The sequence below is a fragment of the Epargyreus clarus genome, unplaced genomic scaffold, assembly GCF_041222505.1.
Source record: "Epargyreus clarus isolate Ecla_fem2 unplaced genomic scaffold, WU_Ecla_fem_2.2 ptg000027l, whole genome shotgun sequence".
Lineage (NCBI taxonomy): Eukaryota > Metazoa > Arthropoda > Insecta > Lepidoptera > Hesperiidae > Epargyreus > Epargyreus clarus.
Genome location: NW_027332234.1, coordinates 13,409,639 through 13,429,530, shown reverse-complemented (window position 1 = coordinate 13,429,530; position 19,892 = coordinate 13,409,639). Strand labels below are relative to the sequence as shown.

The window sequence follows — 19,892 nt, the reverse complement described above, 5'->3', positions numbered from 1 at the left end:
GACTCCGGTTGTGTTCCCTGAAGATCCCGGAGTCCTCAAAACAGCGCCGAGGATGACCATCGGGGAGGGTTTTATTGCGGTAAGAATCCCACATAACCCCACGGCATAGAGTACCTTTTGAAGGTTTCTCCCTCGTAAATTAAAAAAAATGGTAGGAAAGTAATTTGAAACGGCACATATCATAGTCCTCGGCTATTCTTCTCTTGGAAAGGAAAAATAAACATAATATTAAATAAGAAAAATATTAAATTTGAACCTTCAGGTTTGAATTGCTCATTTGTAAAATTATCCTCCTTGGAAATTTGATACTAATAGAATTTGCTATTTTGAGAATCGGTATTTGCAAATTCGCTGCGTTGAAATTCCGTCTTACATAAATACATACTTAGAATATACAATTTGTAAAATTAATTACAAAAGTCACTGGACATCTTGACGTTTATTAATTAATCATTTCCTTAAAGGGCATTTCGGGCGGACATTACTCCTAGGTTTGTAGATTTTAACTGATTTACAAAGTTTAGTAATATCGGTGTCAGTTATCATTGTATAGTAGTTGATTAACTTTGTCCGAGGACCGAATTTGAAAATATGCATTTTATTATCAGGTTAATAAGGTCAATGCCGGTATTGGTAAATAGTAATGCCGCCTATGCATATTTATGTATAACCAGATCCATATAAAACAGTGGTTCTGTCAGAAACCGATCCCAGAAAGGTGTGACGGTGATATTTAATGAGCTATCGAACCATATTGATTCTACCAGCTTTCCAATGTATTTATGCTGAGTGATGAGAATATTAATCATGTAGATAGAGCATTTGACTTTGTTTGTGTAGGTATGAATCACTTTTGATCAAGCCAAAAGTTTGCAGAGGTTGGAAATTTTCGGCAAACACGCGTAAAGACTTTGTAAAATCTTCTTATCCACACGTAATTTGCTTATTTCCCTATTTCAGGAATGTCAAACACGTCCTTTATTTATACTGCCTGCCAAATTTGAAGCAACTATACTATAAGTAAGGTATTTCAATGCGTAGAAATGGACGGAACTTTATGGGGCCATAAAATGTTGCCGTGGTATATCTCTCTGGCTTTCTGTTTGGTAACAGTTAACAGATAATACTTCAAGTATTTTATGTTGTAACTAGCTTTGCTGCGAAGATTCGGTGTCGTTTAATCTTGTTTTTTTTTTATAAAATTCGTAGTAGCAAACAGGCATGCAGTCCACTTAATATCGATGCCGCCTATGGACATTTTTTAATGCTTATACCTAAACATGGAGGCAGATGGACTACCTGATGGAAAGCAGTCACCGTCGCGTATGGACATTTACAATACCAAAGGAGTCACATCGCCTGCTTTGAAGGAGAGTTATTTTTATACCTTTTTTGAAGAGCGCCATGTCATAGCGTTCCGAGAACCTCAGGAGGAATTTGTAGTTACCTCTATACAGAACGGAGATTCTGCCTTAAACTGATTATAGATGCGTTGCCACTGCTGAGATCTAAGATGATCGACTCATATATAAGTCAGTTGGCATGCACAATTGCACATCCTGCGACCGAACACACGGAACTGCTTCAGTCTAGAAATAGGTAGACGATGGTCGAACCATATCGGTTCTAATAGGAATTGATGGAAAATTACCTAGGCCGTAATAAGAAGCTGGTTATTATTAATATTAAAATAAACTTTGGCAACTAATGAAATTGATGGTGGGAGATATTTTAAATAAAATATTCTGAACAGATCTTATCAAAATAATTATGAAACTTCAAGAGTTGTAGACTGAAAAAAATAAATTCAAAATATTTCGCCTGAAAAATTAAGCCTGTCAAATTCTTAATTTTACGTACACGTTCACAAAGATTGAACCCTCTTTTGCGCCTCTGAATAATTTAGCAAGAAATATGCTGAGGTACTTGTGGTATTATTTAGGCGAGCACTTTGCAGGCTCCAGATATAAAGTACAGCCTCTCAGACAAAATACTATTTAAGTATCTATACAAATAAGCAAAATTTAAGTTATAAAAAATAACTGCTATTTTAAACGGTATAACGTTATTTGTAATAGAATATGACCATTGAAATGATAGCGTTACATTAAACCCATTCCATATCTTACATATAAAATTCTCGTGTCACAATGTTAGCTACCGTACTCCTCCGAAACGGCTTTGCCGATTTTCACCAAATTTTATATGCATATTCAGTAGGTCTGAGAATCGGCTACTATCTCTTTTTCGTACCCCTAAGTGATAAGGGTTGTTCACCCTTAACTTATTTTATTTACATGACAACACAACGTTTGCCGGGTCAGCTAGTATTTAATTAAAATAGTCATACTCATTCCTTTTAACCCAGTGCAGATACAATATAAGATTTGTCATGCCTCTTTGTTGCATCTCATGCATTTCGTATTAACAGACGTACAAAAAATGTACCCAATCTGTCTTATACATTTCGATAAAATATAAATAAATAAAATATGAAGAACGTTAAACATTTTCAAAAATCAATTCCTCAGCTTAACAGTATTTGAACATATTTAGCATTGCGAACGATAAATGTGTTTAAGTAAATAACATTAATATAACCTTACTTACATGATAAACATTATACAGTTTATAACCTTTATTATCTATATCCAATATATATTTTACGTGGAGACTAAATAAAGCTTTCCAGAGCTTCCAGATGACAGAGCTTTTAGGCTAAAGATAGATGAACAATGGAGGTAAAAGATAATATGAGAACAGTCTGAACTATCTAATGTATGGTTAAAATAAAATAAAAAGCTTCCAGCAACTTGTGGGATGTTTTTATTTACTTTTTATATTCATTTTTATTTTATTCTTGTAAAAAATACTATGTAATTTTGATTTTACATAAAGAGTAACTTTATATTAAATTATATTAAAGTTTAGTATAAAAATGTTTTTTCGGTGCAGTGCAAGAAAATGGGGTTTGGCGAACTCTATACAACCACGAGGTCTACCATGTCTACCATGTATGATGAGCCTAACGTTATGAAGGTTATTAAAGTTGGACGCCTACGATGGGTAGAACATGTTGAAAGAATGGGTGAAACGAGAGTACCCAAACGTCTCCTAAATGGTAAACCAGATGGGCGAAGAAATCGTGGAAGGCCAAAACTCAGGTAGCTAGATGGAGTTGAACAAGACCTGAAGAGTCTAGGCGTGACTTAATGGAGAGAAAGAGCCAAGAATAGACCAGACTGGAGAAATATTCTGGACCAGGCCAAGGCTCACGCGTGGCTGTAGCGCCTTAGATGATGATAAAAATGTTACAATTTTTTTCCTTGACTACGAAGGGTTGTGTTTATCAAGTGGCATCTTTGTGGTATCTTTGGCACGCTCTACAGACTAAACAGTCTTTTAATTTTAACATTTGAAATGTTGTTGGACACGTCTAAATTTAGGGTGTGTAAGTTACTTAAGTTAATTATTTAAGCGATAGAATTTGTACACATACGCACTTAACAGTGGACACTAGTTGTCAGTGATCAAGGATCAGCCCTTTTTTTGTTGTTCACGTGTGGGAAACCTTCAAAAGGTACCCGATGCCGTGGGAGCGACACAGGGTTATGTGGAACTCTTACCGCAGTAAAACCCCCGGTGGCTGTCCTCAGCGCTGCGTAGAGGACTCCGGGATCTCCAAAGGAACGCAACCGGAGTCCTCTTAGCGCATTGCCCCGTCGGGCTCCACCCAGGTGAGCTCGTTGCTCACCGCACCGTCTGGTGCGTACGACAGTATGCGACCACACATACCGCCGTCCTTCCCGGGGCCGTTGGCCGGTTCGAGCTCCCACTCTTGCCACCCACGACCCCAGAAACCCCTTTTAGTCGCCTCTTACGACAGGCACGGGAATACCGTAGCCCTATTCTTGTCCCGGAAGTACACAAGGATCAGCCCTAACGTCACAACCACCCCCACGACCATTCGACCTTTTTTTTTGACGAGGGGGAAAAGGTACCCAGTGTCGTTGGAGCGACAGGGGCTTATGTGGGATTTTTACCGCACTTACGACAGGCAGGGGATACCGTAGCCCTATTCTGATCCCGGTACTTCAGGAACAACGACCATCGACCTACAAATATTCTCCCTGAAATCTATCGTTGTAGTACCTAAAAAGACATTTCATTTCATCTCCTTTACCAATTCCCGAAGATAAGATTAGACTTTGTTAATATTCAGATATATTGTTGCTGTAATTGTTATTGTAGTTATTTTTAAAAGTTTTACTACCATTTACGATACTCGTTGTTAAAATATAGCCTTTATGCGACTCAATCTATCGATCTAAATATGGACGGGCTATTTTTAAACACAGCCGAGGCTTTAGCGTTCCCGTTGCAAAATACAAAGACTATGTAATCGTATGTAAGTATATATATTTGCATAGCATTATACATAACGCGATTCTCCTAGCCCTAAAGGTAAAACCGTTCATATTTAAGACTGTACACTGCCATGCCTATTTCTACCTAATAACAGCAGTGTTAAGTGAAGAGGTAAAGCTTTACTTATTTTTTGTTTAATCTAGGGTGGAGTTCAGTACCCAAAGTAAAAACGGAACCTTAATACTAAACCTCCGCTGTCTGTCCATTTATCTATCTGTCAAAGCTGATACTGGAGCTAATGCTTTATTAATTATATGTAAAAATGATGGCATTAAAAAAAGAGAATAATTATTATTAAAAAAAAGACAAACCCACTGAGTTTCTTACCGGATCTTCTCAGTAGAGGTCGCGTTCCGATCCGGTAGTAGTTTAAGAAAAATATTGTACCTGATAATTTGTAAGTGCCGTCGTTGGCCTATACAAAAATAAATATACAAAATAAAAGGGCACAGAGCCCTGTGATAATTCTTGCACCCTAACAAATAGACACGTGTTATTTAATTTAAATTTTATGTGAATTCTGGTACACCGATTGTAATGAAGTCCTGTACAAATTGTATGCTTTACGACCCAACATTTTAGATATTTAAAGTTTTTATTTCATAATATAAGAGTAGCAGACGAGCATGCAGTTTAATCTCTTGAGTGCTACTGCCGTCCATGGAAATTTATAATCAACCCCAGATAAGATTAGATATTCCTACCTGAGGTAGGACAAAGATGCGCCGCTACTCCTGAGGACTAAGCTGAAACGCCTCGAAAAAGTATGTCTACCTTACCACACCCTTCAAACCAACACAGCACTTAACCCTGCAGTTATGAGGCAGAAATAGGTGTGGCGGTGATGCCGCGGGAGCTGAACCACAAAGGGTTGTACCTTCAAAATCAAGTTTTGAGGTCGATTGTCAAAGATACTACAGTAGTTTAAGATCAAACAACTTCCATACATAACTTTTATCAAACATGGGTTACGGTGGATAGGCATCGTTATATCACCGTGTGATTGCGAGGTGTATCGAATGATTAAATATTCATAGCTCCTTCACTGTGTTAGCTGGCCTGTTATCGTAGCGTTTGAAGCTTTGTCCTTTATGTATCCATTTATACTTTATTTTGGTTCTGTACTTTGAAAGTGGGTGTCGTTGTCAAGGATGTCTCACTTCTAAGCATGAGTCCCCGCTCAGAGATTTTTTAACACGATTTTATTAGCTTGGGTTGTATTTATGTATGTATTTAACAGAATCTTTGAACCCGATTTCTATCCACTTTAAACGTTTAGTTTAATTCAAAATTTTGAAGAATTATTATAATATGGAAGTAGCAAACGAGCATGTACTCCACGTGATGGGAAATGGTTTCTGCTGCCCATCGACATCTGTAATCCACCCCAGACAAAATTTGATTCCTACCTCAGGTCGACTACAGTACGACGACATATATTTCAACCCCTGAATACTAAGTTGGAACGCCATGGAAAACTTTGTCTCCCTTACATACCCTTCCAACCAGAACATAGCAACACTGAACACTAATTAGGCAGAAATAGGTTTGTCGTAATTAGTTCATAGTCTACAACGCTCGTCAACTGCAATGTAGAGTGCAAACTTTGTGGAGATCCTCGTGGTATTTTCCTTTACTGTTATGTAGCACCATAGATAAGTATAGATATCTCACGGCCTTGTAATTGAAGGAAACCATTAAATGGCTTAAACGGCCGACAATTTAATGGTGTAATTTACGCTGAACAATGCCGACATGCGCAGTTAAGTGGTGCAAAAACACGAAATAAAATAAGAAGTGCAGAGAAATATCGTTACATTCGGAAATGATCTCAAACACACATTTTTTTAATATTTATCAAACACGAAAATAGATGACAGTGACAATTTCAATTGTCAAAACTGGTTACATTTTCTTGATAGGAGTGAGTAATCTTTACTAGTCTATGTGTAGCACGTGATAATTATTTTACCCAAATAATCGATGACATACAGTTTCGAAAAATTGATCTCTCGGATTCAAACCCGCGTATTCCGTATCAAACATTATCAAACGTTTAATATTCATAGTGCCCTCACCCCGCTATTGAGCGGCGCTATTGTAGAGATATTGACTCAGGGTACAATAATATTGGGTGTGTTTATCTTGTGAATTTATACAGTAGGCAATAAACTTACCCTTAAATATATTATTATTTATTTGGTATATAATATTTTATATTTGTATTACACTTTGATAAATATTTTTTTATCAAAAAAATAAACAGACTTCAAAAATGTTAAGATTGATTCCTAAAATTCACTAAACAGTAAAAACACTGGAAGAAAGAAAGAATTTTCCAAATCAGTGGTAATCGAGTAACACACAGAAATATAGACGAATTGAAGACCTTCTTTTTAAAGTCGATTAAAATACGCCCTTAATAATAGGGAATTAAAAAGTATGGCAAATATTTTTGCGTTTTTTTTTTCTAGTTGCAATTTTTTGGAAGATATTAACAAATATAAACAATTCATCAACCCCCTTGTACTTCACTTCAGTACCCTTAGTATAAGGTTTTTACAAAAATGACTGTTTTGGTATTTGTTTCAGTATTTGCCCATACATTTCCAATTGCCAAGTGCCCCTAGCGGATTGTATCAGAACTGATTGGAAATGTATGGGCAAATACGTAAACAAAAGCAGTCATTTTTGTTTACGCCGTTTAAAAATCTATTTTTTTAACCAGCCAGAAACCTTTTATGATCCACTGCTGGGTCTCTTTCCATAACTGGGAAAGACCTCGATCACACCTTTAATGTAACGCGAAGTCAAGTAGACGAAGATTAGTGGCCACCCAAGTTTGATGTCAAACCGAAAAAGACCAATAAGTATAATTGCTACGAGAAATAAAATCTATTGCAAATAAATTCAATACGTTCTATATCAGAAACAAACAGAGAAGGTAAAAAAGAATCTTGAAAAGCGCTTCCATTAAAAGCTTTATAAATGAAAAATGAGCTTTTAGATTAGGGTTGCCAAGTTGAGTAAATAATTTCCGATTATTATTTTACACGCGGATTTCTTAATGTACTACATAGGTAGTAGTTTGTGCATATATAGATATGCACGAAGCCTTTCAATGTAGTATACTTACGTACAGTCAGCTTCATTAGTAGATAAGCAGATCAAAATTACAAAAAATCCTATACACCCAAACGGTAATAAGTACGTAAACATTCCTTTTTTTTAGGGGGAAACCGTGGGAGCGGCACGGGGTTATGTTGATTCTTACCGCACTAAAACCCCCCCGGTGGCCGTTCACGGCGCTGCGTAGAGGACTCCGGGATCTCCAACGGAACGCAACCGGAGTCCACTTGGCGCGTTGTCCCGTCGGGCTCCGCCCAGGTGAGCTCGAATCTCACCACACCATCTGGTGTTCACGACGGTGACGGTACCGCCGTCCATCCCGGGGCTGCTGGCCGGCGGTTCGAGCTCCCACTCTTGCCGCCCGCAACCCCGCAAGCCTCCTTTTAGTCGCCTCTTACGACAGGCAGGGATTACCGTAGCCCTATTCTAGTCCTGGAACTACAGGAACAACCTAAACATTCCTAGCATCATATTTAGATGAACATCGTAAAGCGTCAAAATTAGATGAACACTAGTGCGTCAAAAGTAGCTGAACTGTGTGTGCAAAATGGCTAACGTCACTAATATGATATGTCACTGTTCAGCTACTTTTGACACTGTAGTGTTCATCTACTTTTGAAACTTTACGACGCTCATCTAATTATGGCGCTAGTTGTGTTTAGCTACTTATGAACGTTTGGTGTATAGGTATTTTTGGAATGTTAATATGATAATTTACTTTTCGAACTGGATCTAGGTACATATATGTATATCTAAGGGGGTACTAATATTGTCCTCAGAAGTAACAACATATTTATGTTTAACTTCCGCTAAGATTAATTAATTAGAATAGATAAAAAAAGCAGGGGTGGCAATGATTAATTACAACATTTACCGACTGACTGAATGTTTTTCTTTTTGTATTCATAATCATTTTTGAGGGTCGAAGACTCCGAAGGTGTCAGCGCAGCAACTACTCATACTTCTGTTGTTGTCTTTTGTCAGTGGTGTTTTAAGTTGAAGGGCGTAGCATAGCAATTAAGCAAGAGAGACTAATATAAAGCGTTACAATTGATTCCCCATGAGTAGCGACATCTATGGCCGACCTGTACCCTTACCATGAATTTTTACATTTTGACAAATATGACTGTTTTGATATTTCTATATAACTATAGTGTCAGTAACGTAACATTAAATGTCTAAATTGACAAATTGGCGCTTTATGTTTGTATGCTCTCCTTGTTGCAGGCAGACAGAAAGACTTGAGCACTCACTTATTGTTACGTTTACTCAGTCTACTGAAGCAAACGGAACAGAATATTGGATTGAATAAACGTAACTTAAAAATGTAGGTTGTTTTGAAAACTCATGGTACAGATAATATTCTAACCCTATTTAGAGTCAATATCAGATGTCCATGGGTAACAATGATATACCATCAGGTGACTCGCTTTTACAACTTCAACACTATAAAATACAATATATATATATATATATATAATTTGATGTTTATCTGTCCTGTGTTTCTAATCCGTTTTATCCAAACATTACAACATTGACATCTTAAGTGCATCGATTCAGCGCCGACTGATTGATGTATTGTTCTTCATTAGTGTCGACCTGATTAATTACTTTCCAAAAAACAGCTCCAATAGATCAGCTTGTTCCTAAGACTCGGCTACCGAATACATCAATCTTCATGAACTATGTGACTTAGACTAGATAGACTTATCTTTAGGGTTCTGTAGTGAAATGACAAAATTGAAGCCTCAAAATTTTATTTTGTTTGTTAGTCTCTCTGTTGCTTTTTATAGGTTTGGAGTAGCAAACGAGCAATCCGCCTGGTGGTAAGTAGTTACTGCCACCCATTTACATCTATAACTACTTCCGTATATAACAAGGCTCTTTTCTGACGCCGAATATAGATAAGTTGCTAATGGAAATCTGTAATCAATCTCAGACAGGATTAGAGTCGATTAAAAGTCCTACCTGAGGTCGGTCAAAAACGCTTTGCTTCTTCCAAAGACTAATTTGAAACGCCTCGTTTAAGTATTTATCCCTTCAAACCAGAAAACAGCACATAACGATTACCGACTGAAGTAAGTGTGGCGATGGTACCTCTGAAGCCGAACCACGAAGGGCTATGCTCCCTTTGTGTGCTAGTAGATCGTGGATTACTAAGATACGAAGGATAGAATGCAATATTACGTGCTTTAAGCTGAAAGCAACAGGTAATTAGCTTATCCAAGCTTATCCAAGTAACTTTCGCTACTTCAGTTTAGAAACTTAAGTTGTTGTGTGAGCAAATTTGTACTTGTAGTGCTTTATATCCTCACTCACACAAGTGCAAGTTGTGCTTTGATGTAATGTTCCATGATATTTGCCTTATAGCCTTACATTGAATATTATTATGCCCACGAACCTTTCACAGAAAATATTTCTATAAATTTGTTTTAGGATATAGGAGTGACGACCGAGCATGTAGTCCACCTGATGGTAACTGGCTAAGCTAACTGGTTGTCGTCCAAGGACATCTGTAATAAACCCCAGATAGGATCAGATATTCCTACCTGTGGTCGACCACAGATGCGCCGCTATCCCTGAGGACTAAGTTGGAACGCCTCGGGAAAGTATGTCTCCCTTACCACACCCTTCAAACTAGAACATATCAGCGCTTAACACTGCTGCTATTAGGCAGAAATAATGTGGCGGTGGTTCCGCCAGAGTCGAACCACAAAGAGTTGTACCACCTTCAAGTTGGTAAAATACAAGGTGGTAGAACCATTTGTGATTCATCTTCAAACTCACCACCACCACACGTAATAACACCTGTAACACTTAAACATTATTTATAGATACTGATACAATGTAAATACACCCATATCGTGAAATTTAATCAGACCTTCTGAACCAGAAAATAGGGACAAAAACAGTCTTTTAAGACCTCTACATAAATCCTAAGTATCCCTAATACTAGTAGCGCGTGGAACTAATAAGACTAGGTTAGAAAAAATGGTCGGCTATTTTTAGTTCAAGGGTTTCCCCTATAGTACCAATAATGTGGCTCTAATATAAATCTAAATTGAAAAATATTAGTTAACAAAAATGACCAGATCCAGCTTGAAGGACCATGTTGTCGGATATTAATTAATTCTACAATATAAAAAATCGCGATTATTTGCATCATAATAAGCAACGAAAATTATAACGATTATATTTTATGTCATTTCCTCATTCGTTGATTGATCTAAATCGCTAGACCGAAATTAATGACACTTTCACTAAAAGATAGAGAAAAGACTTTACCTAGTCAAGTCTACCTTACCGCATCACTTGGGGTCGTGAATATGTCTTCTAGTAATTTTTGATTGGTATCTCAAACCGACAATCCAATTTGAGGCGATTGGCTCGAATAACGTCTACATTGCCTCACCTCAGCCGAACTGACGGTCAATTAACAGATTGGACGTACTCAATTATATAGCTCTAGGAGTGTATGGTGTGTAATTTTAGATGACCAATTTGATTCCCCAAAATAGCCTTGACGATTAGGATGACATTTTGTTTGTAATAATGTCTTACTTTCATTGATATCGCAAAAAATCCTTTTACAAAATAATTGTATGATTGTAACACCACATATCGCAAGAAGTATAGAACAATATGTTTTGTAAATACCGATGCTAATAAGTTATTAACATTGACATTACGTAGCAAATTGCACTGATCGCATGGTTGTAACAGTAGAAACATATTACTTAGCGTATATTAGCCAATATCTATTAGTAGTGCTCGTATTAGAAGTTAATCAATACATCTCTAGAAATCCAACTGAGCTGGGTTTTCGCTACCTAATACATTAGTTAAGTCTTAGACAAGATTTTAGTGACTAGTTCTATCCTAAGATGGTCACTGCGGCATTACTACTTAAGAGACATTTATTCAGTGTATTAAGTACTTGACGATATCCGGTTTCAGGTATTATTCAATTAATGGGTAGAAACTTTACTTTATTTTTGTATATTTGTGATACATAAAATAATTTCATAAACTACTGGACCTATTTAAAAAAAATCCACCAATTATTAGATAGGAATTTCCGAACTGACATATAGGCTAACTAGGCTTTATAGTTAGCACCGCTATATTCAGGCAGATTCTATTTTCAGATTAAAATATTTCGGTACTGTGTATTTTTGATATATTAATTATTTGATTTATTGTGACACAAAATCTTATTGCAGAACATAATTTTCACATATTAGCCTATTACCATATTAGCAATTTGTAAGCGCGACGTCCATTTGATCTTAATCTTGGAGCAGCGATCCAATTTGTGGCGATTGCATCGAATAGCGTAACTACACCTCGCCTCACCTCGGCCATAATTAATCAAATAATTGATTGTCCAATCTGTTATTAGATTACACAATTATAGAAATAGAGTACTTGTTTTTTAAGAAGGATTTATAGTATTAATATTAGACTTCGTTGGTAAAGATATTATTTTACTTAGTAATTGGCTAATTTAATAAAGTTTCATCCAAATTATTGAAACTTTACTACTTAAAAGAAAAATGTTGTGTTTATTATTTAGATCCACATATTTTGTGTTTAATTTATTATTCCTTCTCATTCTGAGAGTAGGCCCATGCCCAGAAGAAGGACAATACTGTAATTGGTTGACGAGAAGTAAAAGAAGCGTATATTTTACCTTATATTATATTGGATTATATGATTGGATTATATTGTATTAGTGTTATTGTTACTACGACACGAAAATTAATTGCATGGCATAATTTCCACATATCAACATAAAATACAAACATTTAAACAATTTGTAAACGCGGCTCCCATTTGATCTTCATCTTGGAGCAGCGATCCAATTTGCGGCGATTGCATCGAATGCCGTAACTACACCTCGCCTCACCTCAGCCATACTTAATCAAATAACAGATCGGACCCAATTATGCGCTGGTACTGCAAGTACTACCAGTTAAATAAAAAATCTTCAAACGCCTGTCAGACCAAAGATGACTTATGAAGCCAGGATTAAAAACCATTTTGAGAAAAAACATAAGTTTTAAAAAGGTTACTTCAAAACTAAGTTATTTCATCAAAGTTATAACATGTCGTATAACAAAAAATGGTTATCGCGTTAAAAAAGTTTTTTAGTTGTAGAATGATTCTTCGAAAAATGTTTTACATGTTTTTGACAATGAAGTTGTAAATGTATGATATTACTCTTTTCGACAATTTTCCACTTGAAGGTTATAAAAAAAGAGAAACTATTTACTACTTAAAAAGTATGAATCATACCAACTGTAATATACAAAGGGAAAGACAGACAAACACATTTTCTAGACAAATTATTAATATAAGTATATGTATTAAGATTTCGTCGTTTGACTGCGAAATTTCAAAAAAATAATACAGAATGTTAACACTTTAAAACCAAAACGAAACAGCTCAAACGCTTAAACGTTAACAAACTCCACTGCCCCAATGCGGATTGTGGAGATTAAGGAGTAACCCACCGACCGACACTTTTAAACGATCTGAAAGTCGCCGATAACTGTTGGTTTTGTAGTTATTCTGGGAAAAACAGATTTGTGAGCAGAACTCTGATTCAAATCAATCCGTCATAATATATGACCTGTTAAAAATGTTATCATTTTGAGAATTCCATATATAATATTTATCACCATATATAATATTTATCATTGTCATCAAACTACTTCTATCCAACTGCTATGTATGGTTCTCTTCTCAAGAACGTGGTAGAACCCTTTGTGGTTCGACTCCGGCGGCACCACCGCCACACCTATTTAACCGCAGTGTTAGGCGCTGCTGTGTTCCGTTTTGAAGGGTGTGGTTAAGGAGACATACTTTTCCGAGGCGTTCCCGCTTAGTCCTCAGGGGTAGCAGCATAGCATCTATGGCCGACCTCAGGTAGGAATATCTGATCCTCTCTGGGGTTACTTACAGATCTCCATGGGCGGCAGTAGCCACTTACCATCAGGTGGACTGCATGCTCGTCGTCTACTCCTATATTATAAAAAAAAATCTTTAGGCTTAGATCAAAGACGACCATTTCCTTTACTTCCTAACGTTAATAGAATTCACCTTTGAGAACTTTTTTGCAGAACTCTCAAGCATGTTACTTTACTTACGAGGTATTACTTCGCCCTTAAAGCAAACAATAATTATTTTGTAATATTCTAATACACACACAACTTTGGCGTAAGTCAGCCTGTAAGGTGAAATTTAAACAAACAACGTAACAAACAAACAAACAAACACTAGGCAGAGAGCCGAATTATATACTTCTGTAACATATTATCTAACGTTTTACAATTTGTAGCCAATTTAGATAGAGTCCTATCTAAAAATCTCGCTTATTCTTGACAACGTAGAGATCTTTGCGTTGATAGAGAAAAAAGTATAACCTCTCCCAAACGGAAAAACACATTTGTAGAGATAGGAAACAGCCTCCATAAGTGGAACAATACATATTGCGGAGATAAAAGAATTAATGTGAGGGAAAAGGAAGATAAATTGTCACAGCTGGAAGCCCATAATATTGAAATATTGAACGTTATCCCCAAATCGCAAAAAAATGGATTTTATTTATTTTATAGCGATATTGCATGCTTTGTTAATTTTCGGCAAATAATAAATTACAATTCAAAATTTAAGTTAAAATAGTGTCAGGCTGTACTGACTCTTTTTTATAAAATTGGAGTACTAAACAATCTTTAATCCAACTGATGGTAAGAGGTCATATGGACGTTTGTGATTAACTCCATATGGAACAAGTTTTGCCGGAAACTACTACTGAACACTAAGAGGCTCGTTTCATACATAAGTCAGCCCCTTAGTTCAGGAAGAACCCCTATTTTATATAGATTTTTTACATAGATGTCTATGGGTTTCAGCGATCACCTACCATCAGGAGGACTGGATACTCTCAGGAGGACTGTATACTCGTTTGGTACTTAAATTTTATATAAAAATGAAATTTGTATGTACGTCCTATAACGGAGTATTAAAAAATAGAATTGAATTGAGAAACTTTTTCGTCGAGAAAGTCGTCGAGAAAGAGAAAGAAAGAGAAAGTCGTTAAAATATTAACATGCAAGCTAACACCAAGAATTCCTTATTATGATTCCAGCAACCAATTACAGTCGGGTGGTGAGTTTCTTCATTATCATAATAAAAGCAAGAAGCCCGCATAGATAATAAAAAGGGCACGTGTACTGGTATAAACCGCATTGGAGCATAAGGCTTGGAACACATGAGGGTGTATATAGATAGTAACGCCATCTATTAGGTCAGATATCGTTAGAAATTTGGTTAAGAGAAGTTTATATTGATAAGTATATATGTATAAGTCTTTTTTTATAATAAAAATAGGAGTAGCAAACGAACATGCAGTCCATCTGGTGATAAATAGATACCTACTGCCGCCCTTGGACATCTATAATCAACCCCAGATAGGATTAGATGTTCCTACCCGAGGTCGGGCACATATGCACCGCTACCCTTGAGGACTAAGCTGGAACGCCTCGGAAAAGTATGTCTCCCTTACTACACCCTTCAAACCCACACACAGGAGCGCTTAACATTGCTGTTATAAGGCAGAAATAGGTGTGCTGGTGGTGCCGCCAGAGTCGAACCACAAATGGTTCTACCACCTTCTAATCTATATATGTATATATTGATTCAATTAAATATATGATTAAATTGTAACAATCCCATACTGTAAATACCTTTACCTAACTATTCCTCATTTAGTGAAGAAACCTTATAATAATACCATATTTGCGATCATTTATTTGGAAATATTGGAAAATTTGGAAAAAATCACGATAAACTAAATTTGGTATAACCGAAAGTGCCACATATCTCGAAAACTGCACAAATAATAATTCCTCATTCAAAGGTATTGACAAAACTTTAAAGTTAAATTCAAATCTTTAGAACTTTTCACACCAAACGTAACCAAACTTAAAAAGTCACAGAAGCCACTCTTACTCTCGCTACTTCTCGCTATATTTTTATATTTTTTGCTTAGGAACTATCGACTGTCTTTCATGTGAATACAGCCTTAGAACAACATGCGCTTAGCTAGAAAACAAATCTTTTTAAATTTAAAATATCCTTGACACTTTTACAAAAATTAGTTTCCATAACAAGCCAAAAACACTATAAAGAAAGATACACTATATACAATAGAAAGAAAGGGACTGAAAACTATATAGATTGAAAAACACGACAGATAACAAATAACACGTTTACAATTTCAAAATTACCACTTTCTAAGCTTATATGCTTATACGTATGAGCTTTCGCAAAATAAACAAGTATGTTTCTCAAATTAATGTTGGTGAATGAAAAGCTTAAATTCCTATTAGATTTTCAGTAAAATCTCTCCAGGCTTTTCTTATAAATCGGTCTAAAGATTTGAGTACGTATTCAATGAATATATCATGCCTTACAAATAGGACTTACGAGTATTAATAAGGCCCTTACGGGCTAGAGAGATTAAGTTCGACAAATACTCGTAATAAAAGTAAGTATTTGCTTTTTAAGCATTAATGACTTATATAAGATTTTTTTTTTAACTTTTTATGAGACTGAATTAACAAACAAGCTTGCAATACATCTTATGATGATTTCGAAGGTAATAACAGCAGTGTTAAATACTGCTGTGTTCTGGTTTGAAGGGTGTGGTAAGAGAGACATACTTCTTCGAGGCGTTCCAGCTTAGTCCTCAGGGGTAGCGGCGCATCTGTGGCCGACCTCTGGTAGGAATATCTAATCCTATCTGGGGTTGATTGCAAATGTCCCTGGGCGGCAGTAGCCACTTACCATCAGGTGGACTGCATGATCGTTTGCTACTCCTATATTATAAAAAATGGTCTCTACCGCTTATGGACATCTGTTACCAATTTCTAATAGGACAGGCATTTGACCCTAAGCCGATCACAACGCGTTGGTATTCCTAAGGACAAAGGACTAACTTAGTTGGCATACCCTTCCTAACCCAAGAAGTGCCGGCGTTAGACATCGTGAAAAAGTCTACCTAGTCAGTCTTACGTGTGTATTACGAACGCACTAGGTCAGCGTGGTAATCGCCCGATTCCGTGCCCTTTGAATCCAGCCAGCGGTAAGCTGTGACCTTAACCGTGACTGCTGAAAGGAAACCAGGCAGTGGGACAATAATGGGTTGATGATGATCACGAATAATTAAACCATCATTAAAAGCCCTCGACGTAAACACAAAACCGTGTTTACGTTTCAATGTTACAAAGTTCCTTATAATCATTTATTAGCTACACCTGAAAGCTCCTGATTCTAACTTTGCTGAAATATTGAATTCGTAAGTAGAAACACTTTGTGAGTAATCCACCATAAATCCTTCTCGTGAACTTATTTCAGAATGTAAATTAACTGATGAGTTTGTAATAAAGGAAATTTCTCAAAACATTGGACTTATACGGCGATAGAATTATAAACAAAAAGAGGCATATAATTTTACGGTAACGTTACCTACGCCATAATATTAATGACTTTGTTAATATACTCAATGCTACAGACATTTAATACAAAGTATAAATAACAAATAATACCCAACGGAATAATTTTGTATAGTTATCGTTTTAATTATTACTGTAATTATAATACGGTAAACCAAAAATGAGACAATATAACTTGCCTACATGTCGGTTAATGTTTAACTTTGGTCTTAATATAATTAATTATTACTATAAAAATAATAAAAAGTAGGATAAATAGATCAATACAAACGATACAAGAGAATGTAATTCTAAATTTATGAAAATGAAATTCACCGAAACATTTGCTCTTAAAAACAAATTCCAAATTTCTAACTACCCGAAAATTAAATCAAAACTTTGAAAATTAATTAATTAAATTACACCTCCATTGATACTTGAATATTATTAATTAATCGATCTTTACCTTATACCGCCAACGTTTAAAATGATCCGGTTCTCCCCATCCATCCCGTTCAATGTCCACAATCACGACATTTGATTCACAACACTATCCACTAAACCAGGAAATCGCGGCACGCGGAGGGGAGCTCATGATGCGACCGATCGGCACGGCGGTCGCCCAGCTACTGAGATGAGATGGGGCTGACACCCCCCACCTGTGGACCACGCACTGCAGTCACCCCTTGCGCCTTTAGCCACACGAGAGTTTTGGTTTGTGATAAGAATTTTTGGTCTACTTTCGTCGTAGCATATTCGCATTGGTACTGATATGGAAAACGTACAGAACAGCCCGATTATGCGACTGGAGATATAAATTCAAGGCGCCGCGACTTCGAAGTTTGACGTTATTGAATATAAACCTTATGTTTCGAGAAAAATTGTTGATATCATTGTATAAATAGGCTGTTTGGTTTTTGCCAAATAGCACGTCACATAATTTAACCAAACATTCCTCACTTACTTCCTGATATATTATTAAATGTGACTAGGAATAGCCTATTCATTAACATTTTAGTTATTTTTTTATTAAATATCTTACAAAAATATTAAAAAAACCCAAAGGCATAAAATACATATTTTTGAAGAATTAGAACTCAGTTTTTAATTAGAACCTTACATAAAGTAATTTAAAATTTTCAGTTATTTAATAATATTATATCGGCTCACATAGATTAGTAAAGATACTTCGCCGCCTTAAAATTGAATGAAGCCACAAACGGCTTATTTTAGTAAGTTCTTTTTTTAATTCTTGACAAATACAAACATTTTTAGATAAAATTTACGAATAAATAACTAATACTGCGTAATTTAAGTAATAAATAAATAATTATTTGAAATATTTTAGGGACATTTTAGCACGGAGACGTGGCGAAACTTTTTTACGCAACTATTTCATTTCTCAAAACTGAGTACATTTTCTTGTTAGGAGTGAGTAATCTTTACTAATCTATGTCGGCTCATGACGACATACTCGTAAGAACTACACTGTATTACTAGTGTGATAATAAAAATAATGTAAACATTTAGCACACACTTCAGCTTCTAACAATAACTGTCACAGCTGACTCCAATCCATTGCAACATTGTGTTTTTATTTTTTATAAATGAGAATTGGAATTTTCCGGAAGTCAGGAAGAGAGAGAGTAATTTGTCATTGTTAGCTATTTTGCATTTTAAAATAATGTTAGGTTGATATTTAGCAGTAGCGTGAAATTATAATGAGTTGCATGAAAACATGTTTTAGAAAATAGCTGTTTTAATTAATTTTCACTACTTTCATTATAATGTTTTAAGATCAATTTTGATGATAACTTGTAAAAAAAATATTTTTCTTTCTCGTAAAAATAAATCGTCCTTCGATCCATTTGGTACGGTTATTACGATTACAGTTAGTTCTATAATTTTTTCAAAATGGAATAAATCTTATATATAACTAGCTGACCCGGCAAACATTATGTTGCCATATAAATAAAAAATGTTAAGGGTGAACAACCCTTATCCCTTAGGGGAATGAAAAAAAGATAGCAGCAGAATTTCTGATATATGAAATTCTCGTGTCACAATGTTAGTTACCGTACTCCTCCGAAACGGCTTTACCGATTTTCACCAAATTTTATATGTCTGTTTTTCCAAATTCTATAAGTTTCTGTACGAATAATTTTAGACTGAAAATTACATCAAAATGAAAATAGTCTCGTGTGTAATCAGCTTACGATCTAGAGTGACAAATGACCCAGAAATTTAGCTACAGTGTGGTCACCGCTTTAATTAATATATGTATTTTGAATAATGTTAGCCCATTTAGAGCATATGACATTACAGCTACATGTGGACCGCTGGAGTTAATTTGCAAAACACGATTTGTATGGTGATCGTTTTAGCTTGAATGACCTCATAATACATAGTTGCAATTTTTTGATACGAGTATCATGTCATCGTAAAATGAGACTAGAGCGAAACTTTTAATGTTTTTTTTTTTATTTATTTTAAGGTGCTATTTGTGGTTTGACACTTAAGGCATCACTGCCACACCTATTGTTGTCCAATACCAGGAAAGTTAAGAGTTGTTATGATTAATACATAAGATTGTGTAAGTGTAATACATACTTATCCGAGGCGTTACAATTTAGTCCTCAGTGGTAGCAACGCATCTGTGTCCTTCCCCAGGAGAGATTCCAACCTTAATTATTGATTACAGATGTCTATGCCTAACAATTTTCCATCCAACATGCTACTACTACTGTAATTCCATGAAAAACTCATAAATACCGGATTGATTTATTTGCGTTGTGATAAGTATTGACATGTGACCGAACAATGCTATCACATAAA

The 19,892-nt window shown here is 35.7% G+C and overlaps 1 protein-coding gene across 1 annotated transcript in view; it reads right to left on the bottom strand.

The window, feature by feature from the left end:
• The window catches only part of LOC140753957 (potassium voltage-gated channel protein Shaw), a 248,457-nt gene extending 230,808 nt beyond the window's left edge, over positions 1–17,649 (bottom strand). The window contains exon 1 of the mRNA XM_073088818.1: positions 17,524–17,649. Coding sequence (XP_072944919.1) covers positions 17,524–17,567 — 44 coding nt within the window. The 5' untranslated portion in view covers positions 17,568–17,649. The remainder of the gene's footprint in view (positions 1–17,523) is intronic.
• Positions 17,650–19,892: the final 2,243 nt, after the last annotated feature.